The sequence below is a fragment of the Microchirus variegatus genome (genome assembly GCF_963457635.1).
Source record: "Microchirus variegatus genome assembly, chromosome: 1".
Lineage (NCBI taxonomy): Eukaryota > Metazoa > Chordata > Actinopteri > Pleuronectiformes > Soleidae > Microchirus > Microchirus variegatus.
The window spans coordinates 14,100,563-14,124,118 of record NC_139802.1 but is presented as its reverse complement, the minus strand read 5'-3'; the positions used below and the strand labels follow the sequence as shown (position 1 = coordinate 14,124,118).

Below are 23,556 nucleotides of genomic sequence, written 5' to 3'. Positions count from 1 at the left end.
ATGTTTTACATTTTGTCGGCTTAGCAGCCAAACGCAGCTCACGTTTACTTTTCCAAACGGTTATTTCAGCCCCGATAAAACACACGCAACCACATACCAGCACACTCTAGTCTACATGTATCGAATGAGTGGACCTCCGTGAGGCCTCTTCGGAACCCGGCGTGCGAGCGTGAGATTGAAAGGAGGACACAAAGGAAAGGTGAAAGAGTTCAGGAGGAGAAAATTTAAGAGGTGGAATAAGAAAAGGGGCGAGAGAGAGGAAAGCTGACTTTGAGAAAATTGGAAGAGGGATCATGGTGGAATTTAAGGTGTGAGTCATGCTGGTTTTAAGCGAACTCGTAAAAACCACAGGAGTTAAATATGCGCTCTTATATTTCTGTGTGTTAGAGTGAAAGAACAAGACAGAGTGAGAATGTGTCTCTCGAAGGAAACGATGATGGCAACGAGGAGTTGAAGCCAACACAATGTTGAAATGAAGAAAACTAGCAAGTTACATGCTGTACGTTATATTAGAGTTTATATATACTGCATGAATTCCTCCTAAAATGTGGAAATATTCTGCCATTTTAGCTCTTTTTGTTATAACACAAGTTAGTAAATACTGTGTAATCGGCCACAGTAATAAATAACGTGTGGATGTGCAGTGATTTAAAAGCATTCTGGCACTAAAGAATCTGTTCAATTCCATCAAGGGTAATCACTTTTTGTGCAAAAAGAGGAAATCACGAAGACCACAGTAATCGTGTCTTAGTAAAAGAGCAAGCAAACCCAGTGCATGTACAGTACTTTGCCAATTCCCTATGGGAAGAATTCTGAGCCACCAGGAACTGAAATTTAATGAATGTGAATCACTCAAATGAACCTCAACTCAACAACTTGAACAATTGCTTCTAAAAGTCAAATTTTAACTGTATTGGTATGAAAGCGTATTGCAATACATTTGAAACAGTATTTCTCTGGTTGAACAATTCAGCTCACATCTCCCTTTCACTTCTCTCCACTCAAATTCAGTACTTCAAATTCAATTTTTGTGCCACACATCCTGTAAGACAAAAACAATCGAGCACAGATAGTCTGTTTTTACGTTGCTTGATTCAGCAGTTGATTGGCTGGAGCAAGGATGTGAAAGAAGTCGGGGCAATGTCCGGTGACCAGCAGCTTAACTCTCAGGTGTGTAATAAAGTCATAACACACATGGAAAAGACTGTGCGACTGTTTCTCAGCACACTGAATTGTATTATGAATTGTGCAGCTCTCCTAATACCCTATTGCTCAGCCTTTAAGTGTGCTGATTGTAATTTTACAGCAGCTATCTGCAACCGTAGTTATTTCACCACCACTACTCCTCCTCCACCATTATGATCTATCTCGCCGTCAAAAGGCGATGCTGAGGCATCACTTCCCAAAAACTGCAGGTCTGTTCTTGTCTGAATGATTAAGAACTGTTGTGTCATGGTGGCTGGGAAACACTCGAGGCAAACCTCTACATCCTCTTTAGTTCTGACGAGACAGTCAACCTAATACTTCTGTCCTGACAGGCATCCTGATTCTGCTACATAAAGCAAACGGTCACATCCAGCATCATGCTACATGAACACATCCCAGAAAGCAACATCTAAATGTGTTGCCGTGCTTCTTTATGTGCGTAAGGGAAAATTATAATCTGAGTGCTGATTATTTCACTCTGGCTGTAAAAGCAGCTTATGATTAGCATTGATTGTAATCACATACTCGTAACCGTACAATGACAGACAAACACATGCCATTTATATAGTTGTTTTTTTTTAGCTGCTCTCCTCTCACCTGATGACTGACAACATACACAATTGTTTTTTGTGGATTATATAGAACAGATCTTTGTTTACTTTGTTAAAGTTGTGTTTCTTTGATAACAGTTTTCATACTTATTGCTCAGTTAGTGGATCCTTTCTGTTTAAAAGGAAATATCACAGTGAAAGTGCGAATTTTATCCAGCCTGTTTTTAAATTACAAACAGTGTTGTCTAGCTCTGCCTTATCTGATGACGACATGATCATGATACCTGATAAAAGTGACTGTGAATCCGTTTCCAGGCAAAGCCGGCAACAATGCATCATTTAGCATGGAGACAAGGCGTGACCAAGATGTCTCATTTAATCCTTCACCGTCATCATTACATTTCTGTCACTATGCCAACAGCAGAATTTGTTCGTACTAAAGGTGAATAGGAGATTGTTATACATTTGAACTCAGCTGCTATCATACTCCTGCACTGTGCACCGACAAAATAAAGAAACGGATATTACTGTCCCAACAGTTATAGAATATGGAGTATTTGACGTCGTTGTAAAAGTTCACATACCGTCATAAAACAAAAAAACAAAAAAAAAAGGTTGCATCCGCATAGATATTGTTGAATGTTTAACTGTTGTGAGTGACGGTAACATCACGTAAATAGCATCTATACTGCTATTAATTCCCACTACTTCTATGTGCCTAGACATGAAGCACCTACATGCTACAAAACTTATGATCCATATCCAAAATTAAAAAGATTGACCTCTCTCTTTCTGAGGTTAATGCATCTATAACAATGAATTCTGCTCTGGTGTTAAAACAACAGTCAAAGAAAAAAACATTCCCTAATGTTTCTTCATTTTAAAAAGGTTTGTAAAACATTAGCTGTGGTTCTCTTGCTGCTCCAGTACTGGTGTCACATTAATACAGACAGACAGCGACACCTGCTGTTAGGAAGGTGTAACAAAAACTGTCTGAAAATGTTCTGTAGAATATTTAACCAAACCACTCACCAGAGAATAGAAAAGGAAAGTGAGCAGATGTCTATAAATATTTACTGAAGCTACAAAATATTTGATATATGTTTCAGGAGTGATTTTTATTCTTAAAAGAAAACGTTATTGTTATTATGATGTTAGAAATGGTCTAAGTGGATCTTTTCTTACAAATCTTTTCAATGAGTATGTTACTGGAAATAGCAAGACAAGAAAAATACACTCAAAGACACTTAAACCACACAGATTTAGATGCCTACCTCAGTTGTGTTTTGAGTTCATTGAAGCGCGGCCTTTTGCTGGGATCATAAGACCAGCACTTGGTCATTAAGCTGTACAGAGTAGGAGGGCACTGATGGGGCATTGCCAGTCGCTCGCCGTTCTCTATCCTGCCAATGACGTCGTTGTTCTTCACACCCTGGAAAGGCTTGATGCCGTACATTAGAATCTCCCACATACAGACACCTATGGAAAAGACAGACATACTGTATCATCTTTGCCACCGTTGCTCTCACGTGACAGATAAAGCTAAAACATTGTGTCACAGCTCAAGATATCATGATAAACGTGGCACAGAAATGAAGAGAGGAAGAAAAGAACAAACGTGAACTCACCAAACATCCAGACGTCACTAGCTGTAGTGAATCGCCTGAAGTTGATGGACTCCGGAGCCATCCATTTAATAGGCAGTTTACCTTTAGATGCTGAAAGACGGGGACGTGTTACAATCCAACAAGTCTGCTGTAACAGATAAAGTTGTCCTAAGAGTGTGAGATATTACTTTTACCTTTATAATAAGAGCTATCTTCCATGTATCGCGAAAGTCCAAAATCTCCAAGTTTAACACAATCAACAGTAGACACCAACACGTTCCTCGCTGCAATGTCCCTAAAATAAAATAAAAAACAGGGTTAGAAGAAGTTGTAGACACTTTGACATTAAATTAATAAATTTTATTCATTTAATCTACTTGACTGGGTGTTGAATAATTGACTGATCACGTTACATCTTTCATACAAAATTGAAGAAAATAGCACACCTTTTTTTTTTTACATCAACATGACATGAAGTATACAGTATACGCCTTCCATGACAACACCTGCCTCTGGTTATTTGTTATAAGTGAGAGATAAGTGAGATAATCCCAAAGCCAACTGAGTTATAAAATAAGTTATAAATAGTTTTGTGTATTGTGGTTCTCCTGCATACCTGTGGACAAAGCGTTTGCTCTCTAGATAGGCCAGTGCAGTGCTGAGCTGGTAGGAGTACAGGATTAAAGTGGCCAGGTCTAGACTGTACTTCCTCACCTGGAGAAATGATCGTAACTATGGAGAAAAGAGAGAGAGAGGAGAAGAGAAAAAGTCATTCAAAACACACAAAGGGACAAGGGGAGGGACTAGACATTTAACAACAACAACAACATTTAACATGAGATAAATGGAAACAGAGGGAGAAATATAAACTAGAAAGAGCTTGAGGTGGAGCCACACTTGCAAAGAAACAGAACTACAAGTTATTTCATTAATAGACATGGACAATTGTAAATGTGACATTTGGCACCTGTGGCTTTGACTTGGAACTGTCTTTTCGTTATTATTTCACTGACAAAAACGGCAATACTCTACATGATATGATATTTATCTTCATATCTTATATCGAGTTAATTATGTATGCTGTTCAGCTAAAAAAAACATTGAGATATAACCTTTGGTCTATATCACCAGCCCTACTTGGACATAGGGATATTAGCAGTTCATCTCATAGCAAATCCTGCCAAGCTCTGTCAGATTAGATGAAAAGCATCTATAAATGTTAAAAGTCAAGTCCCTCCTCCACATGACTAGGGTTTAGGTTTCCATCTTTTTAGGTTTCCATCTTTGGCACCTCCCTGACAAGAGCTGTTCATGTCCAGTTACTCTGCTTGGCTGGAGAGAAAGCTCTCAACAGTCAATTCCGTATATAAATCATTTAAGCCAATGTACTCCCAGGATCACTCACACCATTAGAAATGGTTTTATGACCTGCTTGCACTTATTTAAGCCTCGTCCCAATGTGTTATCTCTTGAGGTGGACAGTAAATTCCTTGGCCTGGCTAAGCATAAAATGAGGTGCAACATGAGGATGTTCCAGAACATTTTTTTTAGGACAATTATATGTATATTAAATATAAAAAATAAAATATTTTATGGTAGATATGAGATGAGATGCAAGTTCAGATTTGTTTGTTCAGCACTTTAAACTGTGCTTATATAGAAATCCAATGTCGCCAAAAAAAATAGTTAGTTTAATAGATCGGTGGGGAAGTCTATGAAAAAAAACTAATATAATGTGCTGATTATGTGCCACAGATAATCTAGATTATTTACAAGGCTAACAATAATACATACAATTTCCATCCACTACTTTTAAACAAAACAAATTAAAGCCATTATTGAATCATAATTTTATATATAGAGAATTCAATTTATTACACAACTTCACGTGCACATTCTGTCTCCTACCTCTCCAAGGGTGCAGAGCTCCATGATGATCCAGACTGGGTTTTCTGTGATGACTCCCATCAGCTTTACAATGTGAGGATGGTCAAACTGACGCATGGTCACTGCAGGAAGACGGGGAGTGAACACAGGTCAATTCGACATTTCTTTCTTTACCAGAGTTGCTAATCCTTGTCTCACAGCTGAGAATCAGTCATGACAGCCAGATAGTGACACATGCACCCACAAAAGGAACTTACATGCCTCCTGTAGAAACTTTTCCCTAACACTGTCTGACGTTGAGTTCTTACATGTCTTCACTGCCACAGAAAGAGCTGGGTTCTCCTGCGTGAAACACAAACACCAAACAAAACAACATAATCAGCAAATTTGCTCAATAGAAACTCAAAATCGTAAACATAATCCAGTGTCTTCACCCTGTAATCACTGTGTTTTAATGTCCAGTTATTGTGATACAAGTTCATGTTTGGTTTCTTCTTTTTGTTGGATTCAAAATGACTTTGCACTGTGAGAGAATGTGAAGGAGAACTAAGGGCATGAACTGTTTGAAAGTGTTGTGCTTTTTTTTTTTTGCATTTTTAACACCCATCAACCAAAGTTAATGTTAATTTATAATAGTCTCTATTAATTACATCAACAAAATCAATTGCTACAGATAGGAAAATCTAGTTCCCTGCTGCACCTGTGACATACAGTCACAACCAAGTATTAAACAATGAAAGTTTGATTTATGATTGTTTAGTTTGTCCCATTACTTTTGGTCCCCTGAAAAGTGGGAGGCACATATAGAAAGTGTTGTAATTCCTACACCGTTCACTTGATTTGGATGTAAATACCCAAATTAAAGCTGGAAGTGTGCAGTTAGAGCACATCTTGTCCGTTTCATTTCAAATCCATTGTAGTGGTGTATGGAGCCAAAAAGAAGAGAATTGTGTCAATGTCCCAATATTTATGGAACTGACTGTGTTTGACACATCAGTGATGGCCATGTTCTCTCCTGTAAAACTGGAAGTGCTAAGTTTCACTAAAGCAGAACACCTGGTGACACATGATTTATGAAACGGAAAAATATAATTTCACAGTGTATGAAGACGAGACACATAACAAGAGACAACTTACTGGGCTGATATAGACTCCTTGGTGGACATCTCCAAACTGACCCTCTCCGATGCAGCGTCCTAGTTCAATACGATCCCGCTGAATCTCATAGTCCTGTGCTAGATACACAATAAAGAGTAACATGAATGCGCACACATACAGACACACGAGAACAAACTGAAAAGTACACCTTTTTTATTAGACATTGTTACGCTGTGGTCAGGCCTTGCATTTACCAAGCTTGTCAGAGTGTTTATGCGAGCTTTAAACACAACAGATTATGTGGAATTTCATACTGCGACACTATTCTCTGATCACAACAATAGATAAATGTTTAGAGATTTAGAGCTGCTCTGGTAATATTTCAGACCTGACCACACAGTGTAGAACACTTCATGTGTGGATGAACATTTCTTGATGTGCCATTATTTAAGTATTGTTATAAACAGAACAAAAAAAAAATAACCAGAATGTCTGGATTAATCAAGATGAGCCACCTCTCGACTCTGACAAGCTTGGTTTTATTGCAATGCACAGAGCTCAGTGTCAACAGCATGCAACGACATCAGCAAACCACAGCCGGACAGGCCGTGTACCACAGACAATCCACAGCCACTAACACCAAGTGTACATAGAACCATGTATTTCTATTTTAATTCAAATGTAACAAGGATTAAGCTCATTGTATAGGAGTGAGGAGGAGATTTAAAGCTCACAATCCTTTCAGGACCAGTTTCATTTGCTTGATCCATATAATATGACTTTCATGCTTGGTGAAAAAGGTGCATTTTTACATTTAGTTTGTTGACAGTGACCTTAAGGTCTGTAAAATACTGGCTGTTGAGAGGCTAGTGGTTTGCTTTGCCTGTAAGGTAAGACACTGTTGACCTGACTTTGTTCATGTCATCAGACTATGGATTTGACACACATGCCTCTTTTTTTACTTAGCAAATGTCAGATTTTTAGGGCCCGAGCCACGAATGGCAGGGGCCAGAACAGATCCGGGCACGAATTCATGTGAGGAACCTATTTATATCCTTCAGATTTCTATTGCTATAATTATTATTTAGTGCGGCGTGTTAACGCGGTAACGGCGGTTAACGCCGTCAAAGTTAACGCACGACAAGTTTCCATGACGACTGACCGGAAAAAGACGCGCGTGACGTCATGTTTTAAGTGCCTCCGGATTGTTAGAATGAGTCTCTAAAGTAACGCTAAACTTTAAAAACAGAGGCACACATACAAAGTACACTGGTTATTTGTAGTGCTGCTCTTTTCATTTAATAAACGGTGCCTGGACTCCGGTGTCACGACACATAAACATGACGTCAGGCATCTTTTTTCCAGTCAGTCGTCATGGAAACGCGTCATGCGTTAACGTCAGTCTTCATGGAAACATATCATGCGCATGTTGTTATTATTGTTGATAAATGTCCATGACTGGAGTTTTCTAAGACGGCCTTAAGTCATGTCTCCGCCTCCGAATGTCCCTCATGTAACCTAGCATGTAGGAAGTCAGCAATTTAAATATTAAAGTGAAACTTCCCTGTGTGCTCGTAGCTTGCATATTGTACAATATGTACAGTGTGTGTTTTCAAAGCCTCACCACAGGTCAAAAATATTCATACTAACCGACTTTCCTGGATGACTGATGAGTGATTTTCAAGGCAGACATTTTGAGAAGTCATAGCAGGAAAATCACAGGTGTAAATAATCAAATAATCAATTAATCAATTATCAGGCTGGTTCACCGTCACCCTGTCCTGACAACATGAACTGAACAGAGACATCTTTGATTTGGTCAATAACACCCATACTTTTCATGCTGAAACATGACAAAATGGCTGCTGTGAAAAAGGATGCGTATATTAACCTTTAAAAAAATTTATCTGGAAACAATTTGTTCAACTTTGTTTCCCCTTCAGTTTTTAAAATAGCCAACAACATTGACGTCCAACAAATGGGACTCAGTTTTGAAGTTACAGCCAGTTTAGTCAAACACTGGCAACACATTGGGCATCAGAGAGGAAAATCAACAGGGTACAGATACAAAACAAAAACAGCCTTTTTAAATTCAACACTTGCAAGCAAAAGTAAAACAAAAACATAGGGATCACAACAACCACCAAATCAAGAGCCATCACAACAAAACCATACTTATGGTATGTTCCAATCTTTACCTTGATCTAGTCCATAGTATTCTGGAAAATTGGTTAGTGATAGGAGACAAAAATAACTAGCTGTGAGTACAAAGAGCCATGACATGTTTTTGTAGTCTTGATTAGTTAAGTCAGTGTGTACCTTGAACAACTGCCATGATTACAGATAAGTTGGAGGTTAATTTTTAGTGCCACTGATCATACAAAATAAGTCCTACACCAGGTGTACAAGCACTACACAGCAGCAACAGAAACACAGAGCACAAAAAAAACATCTGTACTGATGTTAAGAACTGAAACAATGAGATGGACTAAAGATAGAGCAGTGACAAGAGGAAATAAAGTCATTTGAAAATTGTTCACTTGCAATATTGCGGTAGGAATTCTGCAGACAGAGGAAGCAGTGGTTCTTAAATCAAATAGTTTTTCTGGCTCGATAATAAACAGATAAGATGCAGTTTTTTTGGAAGTGGCTTCCTGTTTTTAACAATTGCTGCATGTAACTATGGAAAAAGCAGATCACCCACCCTGATATCTATCAGACTAAAACTATTTCAGAGGAAAGCATGCGATGTAATACATTGTTATGTATCATTAAATCCACCTGTATCATTTATATACATAGTTTAACAGTGAAATTAATTTAACTGCTAGTGCAAAAACAGACACACGTGATATACACAGCACATTACCATACGGTTCTCTAAAATGAGCTTAAATCCTAGCTCAATGACCCAGAGACCTTAAAAGAGGAATATACAAAGTCTAACATGCACACACAAAAGTCTGAGCATCTATTACATTGTTCTTCCATTTATCACATAAGCAGACTACAGTGTCTGTGGTGCATATGTGTGTGTCAACTTACTTGAAGGCATGGTGTAGGTGTCCTCCTCGTCTATGATCTCAGCATAGTCATCCGTTTCTGAAAAGCCAGAGCAAGGTGAGGAGAGCGGAGTCCCACGGACACATTCAATCTCAGGGGGAGAACGAGTCAACAGATTATGACTAATCTAAACTTTGATACAACAAGCAGAGACCCGTGGACTACACCCTACATTAAACAGTGGGGAGTAACGTTCCTTAAAACAATAACGGTTCTGTTATCAAAACAAAATGATTTGTATTAGGAATTTTAATATCTGCAGTATTATCTTCCGTCTCTTCTTCCACCGTCCCACACTAAAGTAAGAAAACCACTCAGTAAGTTCAGCGAACCCACCTTCAGACAACAAAAGCAAAGAAGGGCCCATAATATTGGAAATACACTGTCATCAGACAGAAGTACCTATCCAAAAAGCCTGCCACCATATCTGACTCCAGACACATTCACAACAGTTAAAAATTCATGTGCTACTGCACAGCGTCCCACACAAAGAGAGAGAGAGACATGAGGAAAGGGGAGGGATGGAAAGTTTCTTCTTTCCAGAGAAACATGTTGAAAAAAAAACAGGTTGAGTCACGGATAAGGCAGAATCAGTTTCTTGCAGATACTGCATTCACACAGATAACATTAAATCTAGTACTTCTTTATTCCTAATAAACGGGGTTTGACAGAGAGAAATTTATTTACCATCGCCACTAGTGTGACCTGCAGAAGCCACATGCAGCAGGAGGGAGGAGACGGAGAGAATCATTAGTTTTACTGTTATCAGATGGCAAAAAAAAAAAAAGCTAAAGGTGTTAATTTAATGACTTCAAAGTCCTTTTCATGTAATTCTGTGTCACTGTGAGATTTTCAATAGTCAGGGAAGCGACAGAGAGAGAGAGTGACTAAAGCTCTCCATGGGGACATCTGGGGAGACAAGGACTCTTCACTGCACACACAGATGAGGCTTTATTAGGGAAGCAGGGTGCGCACACATATCTATGGTCCCTTTATCTAATTCTCAGCAGTCACTGTCATTCATGACATTTAGAGCAGTGGACAGAACTGGCAAGAGAAGAGGCAACCAAGAGGCAACAGAAAAAACGCTGTTTATACCTGAGACGCAAACAGCCCTGGTCCGTACTCCATCCATTCGTTTTTCCATCCGCTTCTCATGATTTGAAACTCTGCAATAAGAATTAGAAAATGATTTATTGGTTCATTATTATTTGGTCCTCAGCAATATAAATGTATACTAAATGGTCTTCCCTTTGCAGCAATTACATTACTGGAAGTTAAGAGCGACTCTTCCTTATCCTGTCATGGAGCCTCTTTACAAAATCAAACACTTTGAAATTAAGTTTTGTTTTTTTATATCTTCAAGTGAATATTAACATTGTAGAACTCCACTCATATTTCTGAATAAGCTTTTACTTTTACCCGCTGTGCCTTGGACCCAAGTGGAAACTCAACTCAACTCATCTCTTGTCAAAATGATTGTGTGTCGTCCAGAAGTGTCTCCTCACGTTATATTCCTTGTTAACGGAGCAGACATTGTGACACAAAAGGCACAGGGGAATAACTTTGCTCCGTGTACATATTTTTCAGTCCAATTGTCATTAAATTTTCTAACTTTACGTCACTTGGAAAGTGCCATGATGTATTCCTCTGAATCAGAGCGCTTCAGCTTGCCGTAAACCCCGGTATTTGCCAAAAAGGGACGCAAATTTCTGCAAAGCATCGCAAAGTGTTGCAAAGTGGCAGAAATAGGCGAAACTACGGTTTTATCGGCTTTTTAACAATACATTCATTATTTATGGGTTAATGGGCCGCTGGTCGTTCCAAATTGCTTGAAGGGCCGGTTCTGAACCATGGGCCGTAAGTTGAATAGCCTTGTTATATTCATTATGCGGTGAACTGATAATTTAGTTCTATAGGCTTTCATGCTTTAGGATGATAGTAGTTAGCCTCAACACTACTATTCAAAAAATGCTTAATTGCAAATGAGAGTAAGCACAGAATAAAATCAAGGCAACACAACACATGTGCTGGCAAATTATACTTTACTCAAACAGCCACTCCCCATTTGTGTGCACAGAGCCCAAAAATGAATGTTCTTCAAATCTATCGACAGTCAAAACATTACCACTAAAGATCAGGATGACTGTATTACTGAACAGTAAAGTACATACTATATATTTTCTTGTCCACAAACACATATGAAAATGAAAAGGAGAAGATAACTCCAATTAAAAACCTTAATATACCAAAACTAGTACTACCAAGTTCAAAGCGTCCCTTGGTTGACAATATATTTTTAAATGTTTAATAAAGTTTAAATACACCTAGGTTTAAACTCCATAAATTTGTCAATTAGTGCAAAGAGAGCCAGTTTACTTACTTGGGTAAAGAAGGCAGAGCTCTGTCCCCCTCTGCAGAGACAGAAGGAATAACATAAATTAGGAGATATAGCGACATGGCTGCATGTTAGAGCAACAACATCACTGTAACTATTTCTCTGCGACATGTGTTATTTTTAAAAGAAGACTGGCCAAACACAGACTTGCTATTCAAAGTGACAAAAGATGACTCAGCCCAGACCTCTATTTATAGTGTAAGATATAACAACTTTGCTTAAAGTTTCCATCTCATGCAGAAATAAATAAACCACATTATCCCACAACTGCACCACTGATATAAAGCAAAATGAACTATATTGCATTATTTTGGATGCACTGCAAGTATAAAATACATGGAATTTATGGGTCCTACCTTTGTGGACTCTGACAATGAAGGAGTGAGTAGCTGAGGAGACAAGCCGACAGTATCCGTCAATCAAGTCTGCCATGTTTTCTGCCGTAGTCAGGGATGCCGTGGTGACTGTGAGAGGCTATAGACAGACACACACACACGGGTCAGTGTATGAGTAGGACAGAGCGTTACTTCACAGTGACACAATGAGAGCTTTATCATTGATCAACGTCTCCCAGAAGTCCACATACGAACACACTTAGACACACACGCAGACACTCCAGCACTGGTGCACACATGCTTTTCCACAAGTATTAGACTACCGAGAACACAAACCACAGACAGACACATTCACACTGACACTCAAAAGCAAGTGGCGAAACCCGCCTTCACCCTCCAACATCCTGTTTCCTATTTTTTCTGCTTCTCCCTTCGGCATATGCCGTACTAACTCTCAAAATTAAATGTTTAATAGGTTGGACAGATTAATTACAAATGAGAAAAATCAATATTTTTACTGCTTAATAATTGTATGAAAGCAGACAGTGAGAGAAATATGATGGCTATTAATGTGCCAACAAATATAACGCGAATACGTTTCTGTTTTGGATGAGAATATAATGTGTCAAATCATGCAGTTATAGTTATTTACAATTAATTACATTTTGTGATTTATTCAAACATTATCCAACCTCAAGATAATAAGTGTTTTTACTGAAAACCACTTAACACTGGAAAAGTCATTGCCAGAGCATGCACTTACTGTATGCATGTGGGTGTGTGTGTTTACCTCAGGGGCTCCTGCTACGTTGAGCTGCAGCATACCTTTCCTGTCCTTCTCTTCCATTGCTGAATACTGGATGGACTGAACCTGGTTGAAGTTAGCTAAGTGCGTAGGCTGCAGAGACAAAAACAGATACACAAATACTGAAAATCAAAAGTGCCACACTGCATATAATGGTGCCATTTATTCAGCTCACAGGAAGTGGAAGAATTGCAGATTAATGGCAAGAATGCATCAAGTTGAGACATCATTTATCACCAGTCAATATGAATGTGTGCGTGTCTGTGTGCGTGTAAAGCTGTAGTTCTATACTGATTGGACCTCAGCTGTAAAATCACCAGGCGATCACACAGCTGAGTTTTTGTAGCTCATAATATCCGTTTGTGAATAGAACCACCAGACCACTGGCATTTCCAGAGTCAGTACAACTTTGACAACTCAAGACATGAGAGAAAGCCCTGGCTATCAAAGAGGAGAGGTGAACCAGCAGAGGGCAGTGTTTGTGTTGCACAATCCTACTGAAAACTACTGGCAGACATACATGCAATATTTGAAAGACAACACGTTTTTAAACAGCTAACACATTTACAGGATCAAAGGAGCCAAACTAGATGTCTGTGTGTGTGTGGATTTACCATTGAGCCCTTATCTGTGAGGTAGCTGATTCCTTCCTCTGGTCCGATAGCCAACTCGACTGATATTACCCAACTAGACTGGAGAGAGGAAACAGCATTTAATAAGATATGTATATATTACAACATGCTATATAAACAAAACATTATCAAGAATCTATTATTGATGATTTAAAAGAAAATATAAATATTTCCATTATTTTCACTACTTTCGACAAAAGAAGCTCTTCCAAACCAGGATACTTTGTATTCAGTAGATGATGTATATAATAAACTGCATCTCAGTATGAATATCACATGCACACGCTGTAAATGTATGGCTCTGGCAAGCCATTTAAATTAAATATGAAGCCTTATTCTGCATGTGTGATCCCCTGTGCATGATAAACAGACTCTAACCTCCAAACTCTATGACTCTGCACTTTCTCTTCATCTTTTCACGCAACATCATGTCCATGCACCGAGTGTTGCCCTACCCCTAAAGCACATTTGAAGCACTCCTTGTCGAATCGGTAGATGGGACTGAGTATCTCAAAGAACTTGTGGATGCTCTGCTCATCATTGAAGTTGGCAAATTGCTTAAAAGTCTGTTGGATCTGCTTACGCAGAGTCTTTGCCTGACAAAGAGAGAAAAGAGAAGAGGGAAAAATCATTACCAAGAGTGAGAGTGAACTCTTTCTGGTAGGAAGTTGGTTCAGAGACAAGAAATGCGCAACAATCATGTGACAATGCAGTGTGAACAGAAGTTTTAACTTAAGTGGAAATAATCATATAATCAGCCAGGCTGTCAGTTTCTCACTCAGTCAAACAGCTATCAGTTTAAAATGTCTTCCTCTGTTATTAAAGCTACAAAGCAATAAACATATTGTATGTGGGAGACCCTGGACACAGAGAAAGACCACTGACCTTCAGAGAGTCCATAAGGGTCTTGGGGAAGAACCTTCTTAAACCAACATCTTTCCTAAAAAAGACAAACATTACATTTTTCTGAGATTCTGAAATTTACCTTAACACATTTGAGGATTAAATGCGTTAAAACAAAAAATAAGGTGATTAAAGCAGCGGATAGGAAAGAAAATCCATCTTACTCTAGTAGTTCATAGTTTGATTTCTTATCAAGGGCATTGCCTGGCATCTCTCTGAAGAACCTCCTGTGGAATTCACAGAGAGAAGAGGATGCACTTCAAACAAACAGGACGTCATGGTAATAACAAGACATGAATGCATGTTTGTGTCTTACCTAATTTCCAAACACCCCAGTTTCAAAGCAACATCTTGATCCACCTGATCAGCTATATGTTGCATGTAATCACTCTTCACCTGGAGATACAGAGTTACATTAAAATTATATTGTTTTTGTACATTAGTGTGATACAAGAGCAGAGTGAAGTGCATTAGTAAGTGATGTTTTATTTATGTGTTTCACAGTATGCCTGAAAGGGGTCAAAGGAGGAGATAGACCAATTTATAGAAGAGGCAGGTTCAAGAAAATTATAAATATAATTTAAAACAAATTTAAATATGTTTACTGGTATTTGACAACTGTCACAACTTTTTCTGTGGTCCTGCTGGGTTATTTCACCTGGTGATAGAGGTAGTTGAGAGAAGGTTTGTCCTCAGAGAAATGGCTGAGATAACCTTTAGGAAGGTACCGTATCCGCAACTCATACCTGAGAATGACACAGAAAGACAATCGGGATAAATAACCCCACAGTACAGTCGCTCGCTCTCACACACACACAGAGAAAAAAAAACCTGCAGCATCAAAATTCAATGCCTGCCTGACGCATTAAGACAGAGTGAGTGCTTACTCATTCCTGCTGATGACGCATACACAGTGTGTAGAATATAAGATGTGAATGGTATGGCAATGGCAGACTGGACAACATGGAGCATCATGTACTTGAAGTGTCATTTACTGAAAAACTAACTGTACTTCATTGAAAACACAACAACACAAGTTGGATATACTTTTCTCACGAATATAAAATACAACTCGTGGTTCAGTTTGTCAATATTGGGGAAAACCAGTGTGGTCATACAAGTATATGAACAATATTCAGCATTCTGTGAGCAGTAGAAGTATACATTTCTGACGATGAAGCTGTACAAAACACATATTTGCCTGAATAAGCAAACTGTGTCTCGCTTCTCCATCACAGAAATGCTGCAGTAAATGCCAATGACAGGAGCATCAATGAATCTGCGTCAAAGTCACTACAGCATCATGGCTGGCTGCCAATAGAGCGAACTGGAACCAAGTTTTAAAGTTTTCCGTCCCAACTCACACTGTTACAGTCTGGTGGGACAAGGTTTCACATTTTGCTGACAGTGAACTACCTGAATGTGATACCATAAATCATTATGAGATTCCCATTGTTGCACTTGTTAATTAGCAGCATCACTGAAGTATCCAGATGAGAGGTCGCCGTTTATGGTCCCATATTATTTTATGACTGATGTATTGCATTTGAGAGAAATGGGTCAGGGGGAGTAGAGAGCTCTGAGCTGCTGTGATGCTACGGGCCTGTTGTTAGATAACAAAGGAAATCAAGGTTGAGGACACAATGAATAAAACATAAAACAATGTTCTGTATGATGAACGAAAAAGGGTGTGATAAGAGCAAGACAGGAAATTAGCATAGTTGAGAAAAGAGAGAGAAATTGATAAGAGAGAAAACAAATTGGAAAAAGAAGGACAGGGAGAAAGATCAAAGTGAAAAAGAGTGACTGCGAGACAAGCACCAAGACAGAAGGAGTGAGAGCACGCGAACGAGATAGTCAGTCCATCCCCTGGGCTACTGCTGCTGTTCTAACAATAGCCTGGCAACAGCAGAAGCTCCTGTGGGCTTGCAGCTCCGCTGCCCTCTGAGGCAGAGCTGCAACAACTGGCAGAGCTGCTCTGCTGCACGTCAGCAGTGTGAACAACAGGTTCACTTTGAATACATTTCAATATTAATGACTTTGGGTATGACACATCAAATGCAGGCTAATTGACTGAATTGTAAGTTAACAATATCAGCAAAATATGGCAAAGAGCCAACACAGTTTGATTATTAAAAATGAACAAAGCTACTTTGAACCAATGAATGGTTTTCTCTATCGAACAGCAGATCGCACAACCACTTCTAATAAACCTGCGTAGATTAAGGCCATAAAAATTATAATTAAAAAACAACAACAAATAGTACCATTAAGAAGTACTGATTGTATGCAGGCAGGCCATGTGGAGATGAATGTGCAGTAAATGCCATAAACCCTTTATTTGTCTATTAATGCTTATGTATTCAAAACAGGGGCCATGGTAAAGTCAATATTAAAACTTGCTTGTAATATATTTGGAGCTTATATTGACTGTGTATTTCAGGTCTTAGTCTATATATAAGGGTTTCATTGGAACCATAATGTTATGTGGTTGTAACTTTGTAAGCTATTAATAAAATATGGTTTATTGGCAGATTGGCAGCTTCTTTACAATCCTACAGGGCATTTGTAAAGATGACTTGTTTATTGTAACGATCTGCCTCTTCCTCTCCTCTGAAAAGAATCAATATTCTCAGTCATTCTCTCACACTAGTGCAACAATGTGGCTTCCTTCCTGATAACCCATAATAATTAACCCACAGCGACCTTAACTACAAAGACATCATCATCTCTACACACATACTGTTAAGATTACACTCTTGCACCCATAGCAGGGATACAATGGGGAGCAGAAGCAGATAGTATAAAACATTAAATATTGATGTAGTTCTACCTCCACTCCTCCTGAGGGTGCTGCTTCTCATATTTCTCCCTGACATGAGACACGCCCAAATCAGGGTGTAACCAATGGAGAGCATCAGAGTGCAGATGAGTCAGACGGAGGCCAAGAGATGAAACGCAGCGCAGTTTGTGGATTTCTGCAATCTTCTGGATAACACCCTGTTTGACAACAATCAGTTAATGGGACACTGAGAGTCAAGGAAATCCTGACAACATAATGATACAAAGATGAAAAATGTGCGCATGTCTTACCCTGACATCTGTCGCATCTCCGTGCCTGATATTGCTAGCCCAAGTACATGGTTCACTATTTGTCTCAAAGTAATGGAAGATCTTGAGAACCCGGTCCATGGAGCCTGGGGGTCGCTCAAGGCCTCCAGCAGAGTTGCTGGTGCCAACACCAGGCATCCCGGACCGGGATTTGACCCCACAACCACCAGCTGCTGAGTGATTGAGGTTGGGTTCCAAGTAGGAAGACGACGCCATGCTTGACTCAAATGTTTCTGCTGGGGCTAACTGGCCATCATATTCTGCAAAAGAGGGAGGAGTAACAGGTCAAAACATGATTTCATTGTTGTAGTAGTAGTGTGGTAGTGAGTCAAAGGCCAATAACACAGATAAGCTGAAGGTAGAAAAATTATTCAGTTAAATCTGTTAACTGACACGTCTCCTCCCAGGCTGTCATTCATCATGACAGCAAACAAGTTACATTAATAATCATGAATACATGAAAGACAACTCGTGCACAACAGCTCCAGGTGGAGAACAACACTCAATACACAAACTGTTGTTTAAGAGCAGGAAAACAAGCACACTAGCATCAGTGCAAGCTAATGAGCATGTGTGTAAATGGAGAGGGGTTAAACAAGGCAATCTGTCAGTAAATTAGTCAATATGAACCAGCAGAGCACCCATGTTCTTTTTCCTGACAGACTCACAGTTCAGTTTAAATCAGTTTTGATAAATTCATCCTCAGACAGTGGGATTCACGGAGGTCAGACAACAGTTTTATTACCTAGACAGTCAGTCTCGTCAGGCCAAGTCTGACAGTCAGTCTTGTCAGACCAAGTCTGACAGTCAGAGGTTTGATTATTCAGTTCTGGAGTGTAAAATGGAAGAGGCCAACAGGTAAAATCCACGCTTCTGTCTTTTCAAAGCACATATATTCTAACTAGCCTGCGTGGCTGACTGCTCATCCACAGCTTGCAATCTGGTGGTTTGCAATATTTGACTCGACATGCTTAGGTCTGCAGTGGGACACTTACTTAATTGCTATCGAGATACCGTCGTTGACGGTAAGTGGCTGTGGCTCATGTTATATAAGCCTTTTCCATGAAGAATGAACCAATATGGCGTTTGCTTATACTGACATTGTCTACTTCATAACTAAGGTTTATCAGCTGACGCCTATACCCACATATAAAATGATTCATATGTAAGTTAATGTGGCTAATAATAAACCATATTATTCAACACAATAATAGGGTTGTAGCCTTAATAATTATTTATGGAAAATTCCTAAAGATGAGCTAAGAAAGGCAGCATGAAGTCATACTAAAAAAGTTTTTATGTTCAAGGTACTGCAGTTCTAAATAAATGCAAAGCAGAAATAAGAAACAAAAGACAAAGACAAATCCTGCAACACATTCTTACCGTCACCTAATTAACCCTTAAATAACCGGTTTGTTTTCCACCTTATTGCTAATGTAGCTTCATCCTCACACGTCTCCCCACAGCTTCCTGTCATTCCTGTGTCATATTTTGATTTCCTGGATATCCCTGTTCAGTCATCATCACTCATCACAACACAACTGAATCCAAGGGAATTTCAATTTCATGGCTCATTTCCAGTTTTGTGAATGTTATCTACAACAAAAACTATTTACCAGCATAACTGTCTGAAATTGAGATCTGCACCATCAGCTAACAGGATATTCAACACTCTGATGAAGACATGAATATCACTAAATTCAGCATTTTGTCCTGTGTTGTACTCAAGTCACAGCCAGAACACTTCAGGAAAAAAAAGCGGAAGAAACACAGAAACTGAAGTATGGACGCTCATCTGTGTGAACACCGTTTCAGCACTTTAATACGCGACCTATGGTTGCCTCTTCTAAGACAAATGAAATACACACACAAAATAACTGCAACAGAAGTGTAGAGGATGGCTTTATGCATCTAAGAACTTGATTCAGCACTTTCCTTGCTGTATCATTTGTGTGTGTATAGAACTGTGGGTGTGTGAGCATAAGTCCTGTGCACATTATCCCATGCACAGATGTGTGGGAAGGGAGACTTTGTTGCTGTGATTCTTGTGACACAAAAGCCTCTTACCCATTTAATTCACATTACACTCTTTAAAGGTCCAGTGTGTAACATTTAGGGAGGTTTAATGGCTGAAATTGAATTTACTACCCATTAGTATGTTTGTTTAAGTGTATAATCACTTTAAATCAAATTTGTTTTGTTTTTGTAGCCTTAAAATAAGCCTCTAGGCATGGGCGATTCTTAACAGAGGCTGCCAACTTGGACCACCATGTTTCTACAGCGGCACAAATGGAGGAACCTGCCAGATCATACATTTAGCATTTTCCACGTCACACGGCTCAATTACCCCAGAATAGTGCAATATTATATAAAAAATGTCTTTATGACATACAGTAATTGCAATCATCATCCAATTAAACTGATACTATGGTGCTACTGGAGTATTGATATAACATAATCATCTCCTCACAAGAATAACTCCCGGTTCTCTGGCACCATGATTGAATACATCAGACACATAACTTGTAAAATTACATTATTACACACTATTTGATTAAATACAAAAAATTGTGGGGGTTGGTAGTGCACATTGTTTAAAGTGATCCCTCAGTAAATCTGTGTAACCTCTGAGAATAGTTCAGTATTCAAGGCATTCTCAACTAGACCTCACACTAAATATGTATTGGCTTTAGTATTTGTTGTTTTTCTTTACAAGTGAACCTCAGTGCTGCATTTGAATGAGCATGAGTTTTGAAGAAAGAGTGTTGACACCACAAAGAAAAGAAAACAATTGTGAATATGGCTTTAAGAAATATAATGCAATTGTGGTGCATTGAATGACAAAAAACAAAACACTGACTGTGTTTGGCCCCAGGTGTTTCTACAGTACAGGTCAACGTTAATGTAATTAATATAAACTTTCTATTTGGGAAAAAAACCACAGTCCCATACAGTTGTGAAACATATCTTTGGTTGCTTTAATAGCACTAGATCCAGCTTTCATGCCTTTTCTCAGAGGGACAATGTATTGGGGACATTAATTTGACTGCAGCTCGTTTTTAAATAAAAGCCTTTTCACCAGAGGAGCAATAGAATCACAAACCACACTCAGCCATCATCTTCCGCTCACTCACACAGTAATCAGTTTAGATATGAAGCACTCAATTATTGGAGCACACTGAACACACAATACTGACACACAAACAAATGCAACTTTAACCCAAATACTACACACAGCTTACTGAAATCCTATTAGAGAAGTAGGCATACCTACATTTCAGTTTATATAGCTACTTTATGACGTAAAACGCTGCATGTAGTGATTGCGTTCAACTGTTTCTCTGATTCAGGGCACTATAATACATGGATTTAAAAGGCTATAAGGCATGCTACTCACTGTTTTAAATATAGGTACAGTGTACACAACACAGGACAAATCAACCCATTTCTCGCTGCACCAATTTCTACTCGGCACAACTACACTAAATCCCAACATGCATGACCTCAGAGCCTCACAAGAGGAATCAAATCAACTAGGCCATGGAGGCAGCCAGGACGGGAGCAGGCAGCTGCCAATCCCCTCAATGGGGCTCCACTCCCTGTTAAACGACAAAAGGCTGGACTTTAGCTCTGTCCCATAGCACCAGCAGAAGGATGGTTTATCTTGTCCAACTGGTATCTGGGTTACTGTGGTTCACAATCCTGGGGGAGCCAAGGACTCGCCATCTTTTTAACCATTAATTTCTCCCATTCCTCACATGCATTCCTTCTTTCATGTCTTTCTTTACAAATTATTAATCTTTTCCTCCTCTTCCACAGCCCCCACATCCCAAATCTCCCACAACTCCCTTCTTTCTGCATCCCTCTGTATTTTCGCCACCTCCTTTATCTCAACTCGTACACTTGCAGATGCTCCAGTTTTTACGTCTCCATTTGATCACTGTGTCCTATTGAACAGCCTCTCTTCCTTCCTCCCTCCATCTCAGCTTTCTCTCATCCACAAACAATTTCCTCTGCCCATCTCTCTTTCTAAATGGTGGTAATTTATCTGTAAGTATGGGTGTGTGTGTGTGTGTGGGGGGGGGGGGGGGTTGTCCCACTGACATCGAAGCTTCCAAATAAGGCCACTATATACTTTTAATCACCATCCTATGCAGCTCAGTATGCCCATAACTTTGGTAAATGAACAGGTATGAATTCAGATGTTGTTTGGGGGTTTTCTTTCACACAAAATCAAATAATATGTTAAACGAGGGTAAGGAATCCTGACATCCAAGTGTATAAACATGGTGCTCAACAAACTGTCATTGGACAATTTTAGTGACCTTTCATACAGCTCTACTTTATACCGATTGCACTTTAAGATTATGCAGCACTTTATAGTGCTTATTGCTTGGTGGCTTTTCGTCATTCTCCAGTGGCCTCCAAGACCTCAAAATAATAGCCTTTCATTAACAATGACAGACATCATGAATAATGAACCTCTCCCAAAGCACAGTGCGATAAAGAAAAACAAATTAGATTCACATCACTGTCTGACTCAGACTCTACTGCTGCGTTTTCCATGAGGGTAAACTGAACTTTACATTTAGTGTGAAGGAACTCTGATGCATGAACGTCATGTATATGTTTAGTACATACTTGGTAGGGGGTGCTGTGCATAGATGCAAGCCCCCTTACTCCAGCAGAGGGGGATGCAGCCGCTGTTTTCCATTGTTTCGGTACAGGGTCAGTTCCAGGTCTGGCTACGGGGTCCATAGAGCCCAAGACTGGCTCCTGAAATTGATGGTTGCAACTATGGGAAATCCCCGATATATAACTTTGAATAAGTTGGTGATTTACAAACTGTGATATCCAAAAATGTTCCCAACAATATCAGAAAGTGTTGCTATGTACAGGTGTGACAAATAGCCACAAGACAGCCACAGGAAACATGAGGGGGAAAAAAAGACAGCTCCCAGGGTTGTAAGTATCTCCTGTGAAGCTGGGAGCACAGCAGGAGGAAACAGAGGATTTCAAATATCCTTCGTAATGTAAAATGTGATGACACAGTAAGTATCCACACAGCAAAATGAGAAAAAATACATCCGGAACTTTTCGATGCTTTAGTAGCGACTCCACATGTAATGGTCGATATCCATCTGATAGAGATGCTCAAAATCTTTTCACCTTTATACAGCACCGCAATAAAGGTCTGACTCAGCTTCTCACAGCAGTCCAGCATGCAGAATTAATCCAAATCAAAGTTGGCCTGAACAACATCATGGCGTTTGTTTTTTTCTTTTCCAACAGTAAGATACAAAAACAGCAATGGTAGTATCCGTTGCAGGAATCTGAGCTACTGATCACAAGAACATGACTTCCTCTTCTGCATCCTGCTGAAACATCATATTAGGCTACTTCATGACTTGTGAAAGTAGCTTGGAGTCCTGGTTTAAGTAATCGATCCATCCAAGTCTATGTCATGACCTTTATCCAAGCTAAATATCTTCACAATTTTGCAACTTGATATGCATTGAACCCTGTAAGGCAGGTCTTTCTTTGCTCCTTCACTTGAGGGAGATCGAGTCCTAATGCCAAACAAGGATTCAGTAGGTTGCTCAAGGACACTTCATAACGGTGTAAGCTCCACAAAACATTAACAAGACATTCAAGCTTGACTTCTGTGGTTGTGGGATGATTTCCCATCAGGCCATCCTGCGGTCCTCTAAATCCCCACAATATATCAAATTCAAGTCTTCTTAAAAGCTGCTGGTCCAATTAATCGATTCTCGATGTGAAATTCAGCTTCCCTGCAGCCTTGAATCTCAAGTCGCAGGTTACAAAATAACACTGACAGCCCCTCGCTGTCCAGACTCCATGTAATATTATTATCAAAGTAACATTTTCCAAGTGAGGCAGTGGAGGTTCTGTTCAGTGAATCCAAAGTGTTGTCTAAAGGATATCACAAGATGGATGAG

General features: G+C 39.3%; 1 protein-coding gene across 4 annotated transcripts in view; it reads right to left on the bottom strand.

The window, feature by feature from the left end:
- The window catches only part of LOC310925478 (focal adhesion kinase 1-like), a 57,332-nt gene that overhangs the window by 22,995 nt on the left and 10,781 nt on the right, over window positions 1–23,556 (bottom strand). For all 4 annotated transcript variants that reach the window (XM_083887443.1, XM_083887444.1, XM_083887445.1 and 1 more), the window contains exons 3-22: window positions 17,579–17,856; window positions 17,319–17,485; window positions 15,144–15,231; window positions 14,802–14,881; window positions 14,650–14,712; window positions 14,468–14,522; window positions 14,038–14,178; window positions 13,565–13,642; window positions 12,936–13,043; window positions 12,167–12,284; window positions 11,796–11,826; window positions 10,511–10,581; window positions 9,395–9,451; window positions 6,389–6,486; window positions 5,509–5,593; window positions 5,273–5,373; window positions 3,981–4,096; window positions 3,559–3,659; window positions 3,386–3,475; window positions 3,032–3,236 (exon numbers count right to left, since the gene is read on the bottom strand). In XM_083887443.1, coding sequence (XP_083743569.1) covers window positions 3,032–3,236; window positions 3,386–3,475; window positions 3,559–3,659; window positions 3,981–4,096; window positions 5,273–5,373; window positions 5,509–5,593; window positions 6,389–6,486; window positions 9,395–9,451; window positions 10,511–10,581; window positions 11,796–11,826; window positions 12,167–12,284; window positions 12,936–13,043; window positions 13,565–13,642; window positions 14,038–14,178; window positions 14,468–14,522; window positions 14,650–14,712; window positions 14,802–14,881; window positions 15,144–15,231; window positions 17,319–17,485; window positions 17,579–17,812 — 2,087 coding nt within the window. In that variant the 5' untranslated portion in view covers window positions 17,813–17,856. The remainder of the gene's footprint in view (window positions 1–3,031; window positions 3,237–3,385; window positions 3,476–3,558; window positions 3,660–3,980; window positions 4,097–5,272; window positions 5,374–5,508; window positions 5,594–6,388; window positions 6,487–9,394; window positions 9,452–10,510; window positions 10,582–11,795; window positions 11,827–12,166; window positions 12,285–12,935; window positions 13,044–13,564; window positions 13,643–14,037; window positions 14,179–14,467; window positions 14,523–14,649; window positions 14,713–14,801; window positions 14,882–15,143; window positions 15,232–17,318; window positions 17,486–17,578; window positions 17,857–23,556) is intronic.